The sequence below is a fragment of the Scyliorhinus torazame genome, chromosome 6 (genome assembly GCF_047496885.1).
Source record: "Scyliorhinus torazame isolate Kashiwa2021f chromosome 6, sScyTor2.1, whole genome shotgun sequence".
In the NCBI taxonomy this organism is placed as follows: Eukaryota; Metazoa; Chordata; class Chondrichthyes; order Carcharhiniformes; family Scyliorhinidae; genus Scyliorhinus; species Scyliorhinus torazame.
The window spans coordinates 266,681,200-266,696,475 of NC_092712.1; the positions used below are offsets into that span (position 1 = coordinate 266,681,200).

The 15,276-nt window shown below is 49.7% G+C and overlaps 1 protein-coding gene across 2 annotated transcripts in view; it reads left to right on the forward strand.

The window, feature by feature from the left end:
- LOC140425416 (stathmin domain-containing protein 1-like) overlaps positions 1 to 15,276 on the forward strand; it is a 37,861-nt gene that overhangs the window by 13,642 nt on the left and 8,943 nt on the right. For both annotated transcript variants that reach the window (XM_072509670.1, XM_072509671.1), the window contains 2 exons: positions 6,094 to 6,251; positions 8,933 to 9,073. In XM_072509670.1, coding sequence (XP_072365771.1) covers positions 6,094 to 6,251; positions 8,933 to 9,073 — 299 coding nt within the window. The remainder of the gene's footprint in view (positions 1 to 6,093; positions 6,252 to 8,932; positions 9,074 to 15,276) is intronic.

The following is a 15,276-nucleotide window of genomic DNA, read 5'->3' on the forward strand; positions in this document are numbered from 1 at the left end:
CTACCATGCTGCCCATGATGACGTCAGCAAACATCTGCCAGAAACCCCTCAACCACGGACATGCCCAAAACATATGGACATGGTTCGCAGGACCCCCCGCACAGCGCCCACACCTATCCTCCACCCCCTCAAAGTACCTGCTCATCTGGGTCACAGTCATGCGTGCCCTGTGGATCGCCTTAAATTGTATCAGGCTGAGCCTGGCACACGACGAGGATGCATTGATTCGCCTCAGGGCCTTCTCCCATAATCCAGCCTCCAACTCCCCACCCAGCTCTTCTTCCCATTTTCTCTTCACCATCCCTATCGGGGCTCCCTCCCATTCCATCAGTTCCTTATAGATCTCTGAAACCTCCCCCTGTCCTACTCCTGTTCTCAACACCGCCTTATCTTGTAGACCCTGGTGCGGCAGGTGCGGGAAAGTCGAAACCTGCCTCCGCAAAAAATCTCTTACTTGTAGATACCGGAATCTATTCCCACCTGGCAACTGGTGCCTGATATAACAACCGGACCCAGTTCACAAAACCCTGACCAAACCCAAACCGTCCCAGGACCTCCCATAAGTATACCCACTCCACCCGATCAAAGGCCTCCTCTGCATCCATGGCCATCACCACCTCTACCTCGTGCCCCTCATCACATTGAGTAACATCCTCATGTTGGTTGCCAGATGCCTCCCTTAAGCGAACTCCGTCTGGTCTTCCCTATTACACCTGAGACACAGTTTGGCATCTACATTTAACAGGGAGATCGGTCTTCTGACCCACATTTTTCGGATCCTTATCTCGCTTTAAAATGAGGGAGATCGACGCCTGTGGCAATGTTGGGGGAAGTACTCCCAACTCCTTAGCTTCATTGAAGGCCCTTAGCAGCAGCGGTCCCAACACCCCTGAGAACTTCTTGTAAAATTCCACCGGGTACCCGTCTGGACCCGGGGCCTTACCCGATTGCATCGCCTCCAGCTACTTCTGCCAGCCCAATTGGGGCCCTCCACCAGCTCCTCATCAACCTTCGGGAACTCCAACCTTTCCAGAAACAGCCTCATCCCCTCTTCCCCGGCTAGGGGTTCTGACTCGCACAATTTACTATAGAATTCCCTAAACACCCTGTTCACCCCCGCTGGATCCAGGACCGTATTCCCACCTGTGTCCTTCACTTTCCCAATCTCTCTCGCCACCTCTTGCTTCCTCAACTGGTGCGCTAACATCCTGCTCACCTTCTCCCCAAACTCATATACCGCCCCTCTCACCCTTCGCAACTGCCCTTCCGCCTTACCCGTAGATAATAGCCCAAATTCCATCTGCGACCTCTGCCGTTCCTTTAGCAGCCCTTCCTCCAGGTCTTCTGCATATCTCCTGCCCACCTGCACAATTTCCTCCACTAACCTTTCTATCTCTGCCCGCACCGCCTTTTCCCTAAGTGCCCGAATCGAAATAAACTCCGCCCTGACCACTGCCTACAGTTCCTCCCAAACCGTACCTGCTGAAACCTCCCCTGTCACATTAATCTCTACGTAGCCCCGGATAGCTTTCCTCACCCGCTCACACACCTCCTCCGCAAACAGATGCACATCCAGCCTCCATTGCGGGCGCTGGTTCACTCCTAGATCCACCCAGTGGGGCATGATCCACCACCACTATTGCCGAATACTCAATATCAACCACCCCTGCTAACAACGTCTTGTCAAACACAAAGAAATCTATTCGGCAATACACCTTGTCAGGTACTTCGCCTGTCAGCAATACCCCCCCCCCACCAGTTCCCCTAGCAACAACCCCTGCCCCCATCCCCCCACTAACCTTTTGCTCACCCCCCACTGCGCTTCCGTGAACTAGCCCGCCCAGCATGCCTGGCAGCACCCGCACATGTCGCCTAGCATCCTATCCCCCACTGATTCCCCTCTTTCCCCCCCCCCCCCCGTTCAAACCTCCCGCTAGTGCAAACAAACAAAATCAACCCCTCCTCAAGCCCAGATGAAGAGATCAACCCCCATCTTCCAACAGAGAACAAAAAGCAAACCTGAAGCCGAAAGAAGAAATGGCCCCAAACCCAAATTAACAGCAGCACCAAAGCATCTCCACCAAAGTTCAAAGTCCACCTTGTCCTGCCAGTCCATTGTCTCTGATAAATTCTATCGCCTCCTCTGCCGACCCAAAGTATAGCTCCCGGCCTTCATAGGTCACCCATGGATGCGCCGGGTACAGCAACCCAAACTTCACACCCTTCTTGTCGAGAGCTGCCTTGACCTTATTAAAACTCGCTCTCCTCTTGGCCGGCTTTGCACCCAGGTCTTAGTACACTCGGATTTCACTGCTCTCCCAGGTGTAGTGCCTCGTCTGCCTGGCCCACCTCATAATTTGCTCCTTGTCCAGGAAACGGTGCAACCGCACCACCATCATCCTCGGCGGCTCGTTCCCTTGGGGCTTCCTCATTAGCGCCCTGTGCGCTCGATCCACCTCCAAAGGCCGTGTGAATGCACCCTCTCCTAGCAGCTTCTCCAGCATTATCCCCACATACACGCCAGCGTCGGCTCCTTCACTTCCCTCCGGCAGGCTCACAATCCTGATATTCTACCTGCGCGACCAGTTTTCCAGGTTTTCAACTTTCACCTGGAGCCGCCTCTGCTGATCTCACATCCGCCCCATCTCCACTGCCATCGAGGCGAGCTGCTCCTCTTGTTCCCCCACCACCTTCTTCATCTTCTGGATCGCTTGATCTTGGGCCGCCAGCTTCGTCTCCACGCAGTCGACCACCGCCTTGATCGAATCCACCCCCCAGACAAGGTCCTCCAGACTCTCCTTGCATTGCTGGGTGAACTTCTCATTCATGAAGGTCACCAGCTGGTCCGTTGACCACTGAGCCGGCAGAGCCGTTCCCTGCCCCTCCGCCATCTCCATGTGCAGGCGCCGCACCCCAACTCTTACAGACTGATTCCCTCTTTTGCAACCGCTTCTGGCCCTCAGCTCCATACACCAGTGGGTCAATCTCTTCCACTCACTCTCCTGCACCTTTTTGCCTCCTCACATCCACCCATTAACCGGGGTAAAGGTCCAAAAAAAACGCCACGAGCGGGAGCCACCAAATGTGCGACCACTCACACCATGGCGGCCCCCGGATGTCCATTTTGTTGACTGTTGCCCATACACGGGGTTGCCAGACTCCGCTGGTTTCCGTCCATGTTGTATTTTTCCTACCGGTATTACTAAAGTGATACACACATAAATCAAGGACAAGTGGAGTAAGGTTTGTGCTGATTACAGACTGACAGGGAGAACCGTGCACTTCACTGCGCACAATAAAAACACTACCATGGTTCAATTGGCACACTCTGCAAGCGCAGTTAGCAAAATTGCCCTAACCCAGGAAATTGTCTCAGTTACAACTCTAGTGGATGTGGGAGTCGCACTTTGTTACTTTTGCCAGTACTTTAATTTGCCCCTAATTATACAATGGCTCACTTTGTGTGGAAGTGGCATGATATAGATCCTACCAGAAGGTACGCTGAGTAAGATGTAAGTAAGGTAAATATTTTTATTTTCACCATTTGAAATTGATGACAGTTCTATTAATATATCTGTGTATAAGTATTTTCCAGAACTGACTAAAATACTCGACATGTATTAAATGTATGTCATCGGGTCAGGGTTAGTACACGTGCCCTATTTCAATCTTGCAGCCTATGGAAATGAAGGAGGGTCACTCATGCATCCCACTCACTAGCCTGGATTTCCCATCACGGCTTTAAACCAAGACCAAACTATCTTTCCTGAGGTGACAAGCAGGTGGTAGAGGCGTCAGTGGGGGAGCGTTTTGGTGATCGTGACCATAACTCGGTAAGATATAAGGTAGTTATGGAAAAGGACAATAATGAGCCGGGAATAAAGGTTCTGAATTGGTGGAAGGCCGATTTTAATAGGATAAGACGGGATCTGACCAAAGTGGACTGGGAGCAACCACTTGTAGGAAAATCCACACCCGAACAGTAAATAGCGAGAGAGTGCAAAGCCAACATGTTTCCGTAAAGGTCGAGAGTGGGACCAAAAAGTCCAGAGAACCCTGGATATCAAGGGATATACAGGATTGGTAAGGGGACAAAAAAGGGAGGCTTATGGTATATATGGAGGTTCAAAGCAGTGGAAGACCTCAAGAAAGGTGGCACAGTAGCACAGTGGTTAGCACTGTTGCTAGACAGCGCCAGGGTCCCAGGTTCAATTCCGGCTTGGGTCACCGGCTGTGCGGAGCCTGCACGTTCTCCCCGTGTCTGCGTGGGTTTCCTCCGGGTGCTCCGGTTTCCTCCCACGAGTCCCGAAGGACGTGCTGTTAGGTAATTTTGACACTCTGAATTCTCCCTCAGTGTACCCGAACAGCCGCTGGAGTGTGGCGACTAGGGGATTTTCACAGTAACTTCATTGCGGTATTAATGTATGCCTACTTGTGGCACTAATAAAGATTATTATTATTCACAACTTACCCACTACTTACCTACCAGCTCTCTCCCTTGTAGCCTCTACTCCTGCAGCAGGGCAAGACCATTTTCTGAACATGAAAACGTTAGAAAGCAAAAGAGCACTTCTTTCCTCTCTGTACCGAATTCCCACTTTGCCCTAAATTTCCAAATATACTCATTCTGGCTGTGTCTCACTCAGGTGATGTCTCTCCCAACTGCTCGTGCGCCCACTTACAATACATTGACAAATCACAGATCATCCACAATGCCAGGGAGCAAGTTGAAAATCTACCCCTGTGATTCTTTAGCCGCTACAGCTGATGGAAGGATTGTTGTATTGAGAAATGTTGTTTGACTTCTTCCAGGGCCTTCATGGAAATCATCCCATAAGAGACTAATTAGATGAGGTAGAGTCCATGACAGAACAGATTGTCTGTGGAAGTTTTAATGGACTGAATGGCCTTTTACTAGCCCTTGATTTGTAGTTTAATATATATTCTATTTATTCCATGACCAACTACTACTTTAAAAAATATATTTTGTTCCCTCAGGGTAATAGGTGTGAATTATGAGGAATGGAAACATATTGTACCTAATATCTTCATAAACACTTTCTGAATGTAGAATAAACATCCCTATCAACCTCATCCACCAACAACCACCTTACCATCATCCCTTAACTGGAGAACAAATACTACCGACTGTGCCATGTGCTTGTAACATTTCCAGGGGCTGATTTAGCTCAGTGGGCTAGACAGCTGGTTTGTAATGCAGAACAAGGCCGGCAGCGCGGGTTAATTCCCGTACCGGCCTCCCCGAACAGGCGCCGGAATGTGGCGACTAGGGGCCTTTCACAGTAACTTCATACTTGTGACAATAAAAGATTATTGTTATTAGTACCATATACAATCAGCTTTCTGAATGGACTCCTCAGTGCCAAATTGTAGCCAGTTTTGTAAAATGGGCTTGGGCTGGATGGAGATTGTCCAAGAGCCTTTCCCCCAAAGACCTTAATGGCTAAAAGAACGGCTAAAGGTGGATTCCTTCATTCCAGACTGCATTTTAATCCAGGTTCCAAGTACAAAACAGTAACATTTTATTGCATTTCCCCCAAAGCAATTTCAACTAGAAAGAAAATAAAACAGTAAAAACTGGGAAATAGGAATTCTGGTCCGACCTGTTTTTTCCTATTGGGAAGTAGCTTCCCTCTACCACCCCACTTCCCAAAGAAAAGTGGTGCCACAAATCAATACCTGGTGACCTGCCCGAGCTAAAAGTGAATATTTGCGAATGACTTATTACATAACAATTTGCAATATTGGAATTGACACAACATCCAAAGCCTGCATGGTCTGACGGTCACAGACTGCTTCCAGTGAACTCAGATACACCGCATGTTTCTAGTCCCTGGTTATGAGAAATGTGGTCAGCTAGTCAGTCGCAGAGACCCTCCCTGGCAATCATGCACAACTTGAGGCTTTAGTGAATTTGGCTAGCTGTGATTCAACCTTGGTTCCAATCCAAAAGCATGTGATATGTGCAAAGAGACGGAATGAAGTCTGAGCATTGAGACACTGTTACTCACTGTTTTTGAATACCCTGTCTTCAAATTGTTCTTAATTCTAGTATTTTTTTTCCACCTGCAGATTTAGCACTTACTGCAAGTAGCTTACTGAAAAAGAATGGACCAGTACACGAAATCAGGGAGAGACCAAGGTCTGTTGACATTCTGCAAGAACTTTTAGTTCAGGGGATCTTAAACCAGGCCCACAGTGAAGAATGGCAAGAGGTTCACAGTCCTCTGGTATGTGCTAACTTCCATCTTCTGCACATTGGGAACATGAAAATCAAACATGGTTTTTGCATCAGTATTAATCAAAAATGAGTAGCGATTTGTTTTAACATACCATGAGCACCAGCTGGAAATGAGCAATCTTGCACATATTCAGGTGTTCAAAACTTATGGCCATGACTTATTTAATCTTGTGACTACAAATCTTTGTCAATGCCCTCACGGGCTCCACCTGCATTGTTCCTTCAAGGAGTGGCAAGTATTCTATTAGACTATAAATGACCCCAGTCAATTTACTTCAGTCGTTCACTCATTTCTTTGAATTTAGTCTGATAACCGTATGCACCCAACTCCTGTTTTTTTATATTTCTGACTCCTTGATTAAACTTGATAATTCTGTGACAGCTGTTCTTCAGGGATGTTTCAACTTCCATTTCCTACACATTGTCAGGTATTGAATGAATTACCAGGTCAAGACAAATATGGAGTGTGACTCTCCGTCAGCCGACGGCGGAATCGGGAAAAGCGATTTAGGCGGAGAATCGTGCGTGTGGCAAAAATAATGCCCGGCGCTGGCGCCCAACAGAATGCCATGCTCCGGTGCCTCGACAGCGGCGTCAATGCGTTCCACATCGCACGTACAGTAAACGCTGGCATATCAATAGTGCACCTGACCCGGTATTCTCCAGGGCCTCTGCGATGCTCTGTCTCCATACGGACTCTGACCGTATGGGTGCCCCCACCCCACCACACCCTGAACCCTGCCAACCCCGCACTCCACCGCACCACCCACCACCCTTGGGGTTTTCCAGATTACATTTGTTTATCAAAGATGTCCTCACATAAACTTCCTACCTCTTCATTGATTAAATTGGCCTTCTTTAGACTGTCCTGGTGTCTGTTGTATTCTGTTATGTTGCCTTTGGGAGGGGGGAGTCTTTTTATATTAAAGAAGTCTAACCTAAACAATTCATGTTGTAGCTTTCCATCTCCCACAGGGTCAATCCACATGTGACCATAACACATCCATTCTATCTTGCAGGGGCACTGAATGTTATATTAATTCCCAACCTCTGGATTTAGCTATGCTACTGATATTTCAATTACATTTATACTGCACTGCCATCACAACAGTCACCAGTTCTGTCATCTCATTTCTAATTGCTTCAAGCGTTCACATTGTTATGAAAACCATTCTTACCTTAATGTTATGAGAGGAGGTCTGGAACTTCAACTCCTGACAGATCTCGGAGCTTTTGCACTAACGCAGACCAAGAGTGAGCTGCACACGCGCAGTCGTGCATTTTTACATTTTGTTGGGCCTAGCATGCCTCTGCAAGAAGAAACAATGGCACGGAAACCTAGGTCAGGTGACCAGTAGCGGAGCGCCAAGGAGAGGTCCCTAAAGGAAAGACCCAGAGAGGGGGTGGAGACAAAGAAAGGTCCCAGTTCAATGAGGAAGTGTGGAGTGGAGAAACAGGAGAAGGGCTGTGGGGTTCACATTTTAAGTTCACATTAAAAAGGCAGCTGAAGAATGGTGACTCCGTGCTGCAGGCCACTGGGCCAAAGGCACACCTTTAGAGCAGTTGTGTTCTTCTTGGCACGGCCAAAGAGCTGAAGCTGTGCATGTGAGTTGTTGCTGGAGCGCACACTTGGGAATCCAGGGGAACAAAATCTCTGAAACCCTGCGAGTTGGGCCGTTGTTGATGCCATCCGAGTCTGGCGAGTGAAAGGGGCTCAGGAGATGCCCTGAAGATCCCAAGAAGCCAGCCCGAGATTGGTGACTCCTGCAGCACAGAATCACCAATACTTGAGTGCATACACAGGAAACCTCAGGCATACTTGGGAATCCAGGGGAACAGAATCTCAGGAAACGAGATTGAAACTCTCCGGATAGGTTATTTGCCGTTTGAGTTGAAGCATCTTGAGAGGTTAGATCTTTGCAGGTGAAGACTGGAATCCTTTGTGTGAGAGACAGAGTTTCAGTGAGATTCTTTGACTCAATGTTACTGACATCTGGGTGGGTTATTGAGAAATCCATGGACTCTGTCTTGGTCGCATCTTCCATTTATTGTGTAGAATGGTGCGTTCGACCAAAGTTTGCTTTTTAATTCACATGTACTTCATATTAACCCTGAATGTTAAGATAGGCCCTGAGTATAAGATAGATTGCAAAATGTTTTACTTTCTGATTTTATTTTTGTTGTTCAAAACCTGAGGAATCCTGTGGCTTTATCTTTTTAGCGGATGTTGAATCTCAAACTTTGTCTACTTTAAACAAAACATTATTGATCCCAAACTGAATCTTGTCAACAACTTGGGAGATCTGACCGAGGGTCATAACAACACATACACATCTTACTATGGATTTACCTTTCACCAAATATCTATTCCTAGAGTTGTGAGCTGAAACACACTGGTTTGTAGGGTGTTACTTTGTCACCGGCAAGACATTGCTCCTCACTGAAAGCAGATCTGCCATAAGGAAGTGTTGTTCGATGCTGGGATTTTCATATTGATCTTGCTGTGAAAATCCCAGCATAATTTGCAAGGAAGCTCTTCCATAATTTTAATATTGTTTTTTCGAACAATTTACTTCATGAATTTTTTCAAGCATGTTGATTTGTTGTGAATGCTTTAACAACCCTTTGAAATTAATTTTTGATGCCTCTTTTTGTTTATTACCATGTTAGTTTGACATGAAGTCAACGGAGGGAATTTTAAAGAAGCCCCCAACAAGACTCGATAAGCTAAGGAATGAAACAGCTAAACAAAAGAATGTGACAATAGAAGAGATTGAAAATAAAATGATAGCAGCAGAGGAAAGGAGGAAGGTATTGTATAGAACAACCCGATAGTATAATACCCACTTGCAGTACTCAACCACCCTACTGAATGGTACCACCCTAGAGATGTATCTAATTAGTTTTTGCACGCCAAATTGTATTTTCAATAAACTGACCATTTACAGTTTTATAAAGTTACACAGATTGGTTGCAGGTCAGTCTGCAGCTTATTTGGGGTGCTTTGTGCCTGTTTTCTGCTGGTATGTGGGCATGACGCACGCTAATTTCTACTCGTAGAAACCTTTCGCTGCCATGTGAAATATTTATCCACCTCTCCGGCCTTCTATAGTGAAGTGTTGGGTACTCTGACACACAGACGAAGCAACATGGTTGCAAATGGTATAACGCAGTTTTATTTCATTGAACTATAAACATAGTAAACTCTGGTATTCAGCACATGGTGAACCTCTGAGTGGCTGGCAATGAGGTCTGTGCCCTGAGCTCTCTCCTGCTCGAGTGCCCAGGAAGTGTTGTGTTCCCTGCTTTGTACTGTGTATGCTCTTGTCCGTGATTGGCTGTCGTGTTTTGTGTGTTGATTGGTCCGTTGATCTGTCCATCATTATGTGTGTATGTATGTGCTGTGATGTTCATCTGAATATCATGACATCCCCCTTTTTTACAGGATTATGTGCCTACATGTTTATAAATAGAGATGAGTACTGAGTGTAGCTAAATGTGTGTGTGCAATATTTACAGCATGTACATGGGGCTTAACTATATACAAGGGGCGATGTCGGGTGTGACATAACAACGAGGTTGTACCATAAACAAAGAACGGGGAAATGTTGAACGATAAAATGAATTCCTGTAACGATAAGAACATAAACATATTAACAAAGTGGTTGCATGAGTTCAATGTATAAACAGTCTCATAAGTTAGTCTAGTAGGTGGGCGACGAATTCGGGTTTACCGCCTCAAGGGTAGGTCTGGAACCACCGGCTGAGGAACGGGCCTGGCACGAGCGACGTCGGAAGGGGCATGGTAGCAGGCAGCTCCACGAAGTCGAAATCAGGAACAACAGGAGGGCACGGTGTCGGTGTAAGGTCTCGTAGCGAGCGTGGAAGCAGGCGAAGAGCCCGGTGATTGCGCCTACGAACTGATCCATCAGGCATGCGAACCAGGAACGAGCGGGGAGCCACGCGTCGGAGAACTTCGGCAGGTGCCGACCAGCCACCTTCTGGTAGGTGGATGCGAACTTCGTCTCCAGGGGCCAGGGCGGGAAGATCAGTTGCCCGTGTGTCATATGACCTCTTCTGGTGACCGCACTGCAGTTGCATCCTGTGCAGTACCGGAGCATGGTCGATTGTGGGCGCCAGAATGGAAGGCACAGTAGTCCTGAGGGCACGACCCATCAACAGCTGGGCTGGTGAGAGACCAGTGGCTAGTGGGGCCGAGCGATAGGCCAGCAGGGCGAGGCAGAAATCCGATCCGGCAGCAGCAGCCTTACAGAGGAGCCGCTTGACAATGTGAACGCCCTTCTCTGCCTTTCCTTGGACTGGGGGTGCAGAGGGCTAGACGTCACGTGTGTGAAGCCATACGAGGCAGCAAACGATGACCATTCCTGGCTGGCGAAACAGGGCCCATTGTCCGACAGGACCGTCATCGGAATGCCGTGGCGAGCGAAGGTGTCTTTGCAGGCCCTTATGACAGCGGACGACGTCAAATCGTGTAGGCGTATGACCTCTGGGTAGTTGGAGAAGTAGTCAACGACGATGACATAGTCCCTGCCGAGTGCGTGAAACAGGACCACACCCACCTTCGCCCATGGGGACGTCATCAGCTCATGGGGCAGAAACGTTTCAGGAGGTTGCGCCGTTTGAAACCTTTAGCAGGTTGGGCAGTTGAGCACCATATTGGCAATGTCATCACTGATGCCCGGCCAGTATACCGCCTCTCAGCCCTCCTTCTGCACTTCCCGACCCCCAGGTGGCCTTCGTGTAGTTGGTCGAGAACCAGCTTGTGCATGCTGTGCGGAATCACAATCCGGTCCAGCTTCAGAAGGACACCATCAATGACGGCCAAGTCGTCTCAGACATTGTAGAACTGCGGGCACTGCCCTTTGAGCCACCCTCCCGTCATGTGGCGCATCACACGTTGTAGAAGGGGGTCGGCCGCAGTCTCTCGGCGAATACGGGCCAGACTGGAGTCGTCAGCTGGCAGATTTGCCGATGTGAAGGCCACCTGCGCCTCGACCTGACATACGAACCCCTCCGAATCTGGCGGCGTGCTCACTGCTCTCGATAGGGCATCCGCAATGATAAGGTCCTTCCCTGGGTGTAGACCAGTTGGAAGTCATACCTCCTGAGTTGAAGTAGGATGCGCTGGAGGCGAGGGGTCATCTCGTTCAGGTCCTTGTTTATGATGCTGACCAGGGGGCGGTGGTCAGTTTCAACAGTGAACCAGGGACGACCATACACATAATCATGAAACTTGTCCAAACCGGTTAGCAAGCCCAGGCACTCCTTTTCGTTCTGCGCGTAGCGCTGCTCTGTGGGGGTCATGGCTCGCGAGGCATAGGCGACCAGGGCCCAGGACGCAGTGTCATCCCGCTGCAGGAGCACTGCCCCAATGCTGGACTGGCTGGCATCAGTCGAGATTTTAGTGGCACGAGACGTGTCGAAAAACGCCAGTACCGGTGCAGTGGTGAGCTTGAGTTTGAGCTCCTCCCATTCCTGCCGGTGTGTGTGCTGCCACTGGAACTCCGTGGACTTTTGACGAGGTGGCGCAGAGCTGTCATGTGGGAGGCAAGGTTGGGAATGAACTTCCCCAGGAAGTTGACCATGCCTAGGAAGCGTAGTACTGCTTTCTTGTCTGCCGACTGCGGCATGCTGTGATGGCGCTCACCTTGTCTGCATCCGGACGGACCCCTGACCGGGAAATGTGGTCCCCCAGGAACCTCAGCTCGGTTTGCCGCAAGAACACTTGGCTCGGTTGAGGCGCAGGCTGTTTTCAAGTATGTGTGCAAAGACGCGTTGGAGACGATAGATGTGCTCCTGTGGTGTGGTGGACCAGATGATGACGTCGTCCATGTAGACGCGCACCCCTTCGATGCCTTCCATCATCTGCTCCATGATCCTATGAAAGACCTCGGATGCTGAGATGATGCCAAATGGCATTCGGTTGTAGCAGAACCTGCCGAAAGGGGTGTTGAAAGTGCACAGCTTTCGGCTGGACGGATCTCGTTGGATCTGCCAAAAGCCTTTAGAGGCATCCAGTTTGGTAAATATTTTCGCCTGGGCCATTTCACTTGTGATCTCTTCCCGTTTGGGTATGGGGTAATGTTCCCTCGTAATATTGGTATTGAGGTCTTTTGGGTCAATACAGATCCGGAGCTCGCCGGAGGGCTTCTTGACACACACCATGGAGCTGACCCACGGCGTGGGCTCAGTGACCCTGGATAGGACCCCTTGGTTCTGGAGATCCTGCAGCTGCTGCTTGAGGCGGTCTTTGAGTGGCGCAGGGACCCTGCGAGGTGCGTGAATGACCGGGGTGGCGTCTGGTTTGAGCTGAATTCTATAGGTGTATGGCAGTGTTCCCATGCCCTCGAATGCCTTCTGGTTGTGGGCGAGGAGCGATTGGAGCTGTGCGTTAAACTCTACATCCGGGAAGTCAAACGTTCCGTCTGGAGAGAGCGAGTGGACTCGTTGCACGAGGTGGAGAGCCTTGCATGCCTGTGCGCCGAGCAGGGAATCCTTCGATGAGCCGACTATCTCGAATGAGATTGTGGGCGTGTGTGTGTTGTGTGTCACCTGGAGCTGGCAAGATCCCATAGCCGGAATAACGTTCCCGTTGTAGTCGACCATCCTGCACCGGGACGGCCGAATTGGTGGTCTGACCTTCATGGCGTAGAAGGCTGACCATGCTATGAGGTTGGCGGAGGCGCCAGTGTCCAGGCGGAAAGTTATCAGTGATCGGTTGACCGTCAGGGTGGCACACCATTCATCACCCGGATTGATCGTGTTAACTCGGTTCCCATCAATGACCGCAACACGGAAGGCGTCTCGGTCATCTGTGTCACCGGTCTGGATGTCGTCTGGGCATGATTCGTAATGGGGAGGCTGAATGGTCCGCACGTCCCTGCGAGGTTGTCGGAGTTGTGGAAGATTGACAGGTTGAGCTGCTCGACAGCAAGCAGCGTAGTGGCCCACCTTGCCACAGCGTAGGCATTGTCGGGTTCTTGCGGGACATTGCCGCTTTAAATGTGCAGCTTCACAGTTGCCGCACGTCGTGACGTCATGACATTCGTTGCGCCACTGCGCATGCGCAGTTCGGTCTTGCGTCGGGCGCGCCTGCGCATCACATCCCTCAGTGTTGCCGTAGGTTTTGGCGCGCACAAGCGCGGGAGGCCTCGAAAAGCGCGCGAAATGGCCGACGTCGTCCGGGCCGCGGGCCGGGAGGAACTCGATCGCCTGGACCCATTCGGCCTCGTGGGGCACCTGGCTCACCGATCCGGCCGCGTAGGACCCCCGCCGCGCCGATTCGGTCGCCTGAAATTATGCATAGCGGCTAGTCGCGTTTTCGTGCAGGACACAGGCTTCGATTGCGGAGGCTAAGGTGAGACCTTTTATTTTTAAAAGCTGCTGGCGTAGGGTGCCCGAGGCGACCCCAAAAACGATCTGGTCCCGAATCATGGAGTCCGAGGTGGTGTCGTAACCGCAGGACTGCGCGAGGATGCGGAGATGGGTAAGGAATGACTGAAAGAGCTCATCCTTACCTTGCAGGCGCTGCTGGAAGACATATCTCTTGAAGCTCTCGTTGACCTCGACGTTGAAGTGTTGGTCGAGCTTGAGAAGGACCGTCTCGTATTTGGATTTGTCCTGGCCTTCCGCGAACACCAGGGAGTTGTAGATATGGATGGCGTACTGCCCTGCGGTGGTGAGGAGGATGGCGATCTTTCTGGTGTCCGAGGCGCTCCCTCTTTCGTTGGCTTCCAGAAAGAGCTGGAAGCGCTGCTTGAACAACTTCCGATTAACACCGAGGTTCCCAGCGACTTGCAGCGGCTGCGGTGTGTTGACGGTGTCCATGGCGCAGGATGGCAGATTTGTGGGTAGGTGTCAAATCACTCCTGGTATCATGAAGTGTTGGGTACTCTGACACAGACGAACCAACACGGTTGCAACTGGTACAACGCAGTTTTATTTCATTGAACTATAAACATAGTAAACTCTGGTATTCAGCACATGGTGAACCTCTGAGTGGCTGGCAGTGAGGTCTGTGTCCTGAGCTCTCTCCTGCTCGAGTGCCCAGGAAGTGTTGTGTTCCCTGCTTTGTACTGTGAATGCTCTTGTCCGTGATTGGCTGTCGTGTTTTGTGTGTTGATTGGTCTGTTGATCTGTCCATCATTATGTGTGTATGTATGTGCTGTGATGTTCATCTGAATATCATGACATATAGCATGTCAGATATGGGACAAATCTCCTTGAACTCTTTCCCAGTAATGTGCCTCAGAACTTTAGAAACATCACCTTCCACTGCTCCAGCATGGCACCTTATTTCCCCACAACATTCTCCTCCATGGGCTGTAAAGCTCCAATGGCTAGTTAATAAGAAAGAAGTCAATCCGTTACTGCTTCCAGACAGCTTTATTCCAACTCTCAAAACTCTCTCTAGATCATCACCCGTTTCCCCATTAGAGTCTTTTTTTGCATGTATCATATTAACAAGTAAAGGGGCTTCTCTTTATACGCTTTTAAAGCAACAACTAGACAATTCAACAAAATTGACCAATAAAGCAGGATTGTGTGTGGGAAGCCCACGAAAAGGACACTGAAACAAAAAACAAATTCCAACTCGAGATTCAAATTAAAATTTCATTGTGGGGGATGAGAATGCACTCCAGCCCCTGCAGTGCCCAACGTTCATGCAAGGCCTCCAGTGTGCTGACAGACACCACATGCTCCATCTCCAAAGGCACCCAGGCACAAATGTAACCTTGGTAGAGAGGCAGGCAGTCTGGTGCAACCGCCCCACAGCGGCCTGTTTATGGCCAATATGACCAGGCCCAGGTCCACGAGGCGGTCCTTAGACCTGCACCATTGGGTGCCCAAAGATCAGGAGGAGAGTGGAGCTGAAGTGCAACCATTAAATGAAGTAAAAGTCCCCCGAGATATCTAAAAAGACCCTGAAACCTATCACAACCTTTGTTAACGTTGTCCATGGACTCCGAACCTGCAGAAAACACAAGCAGGGC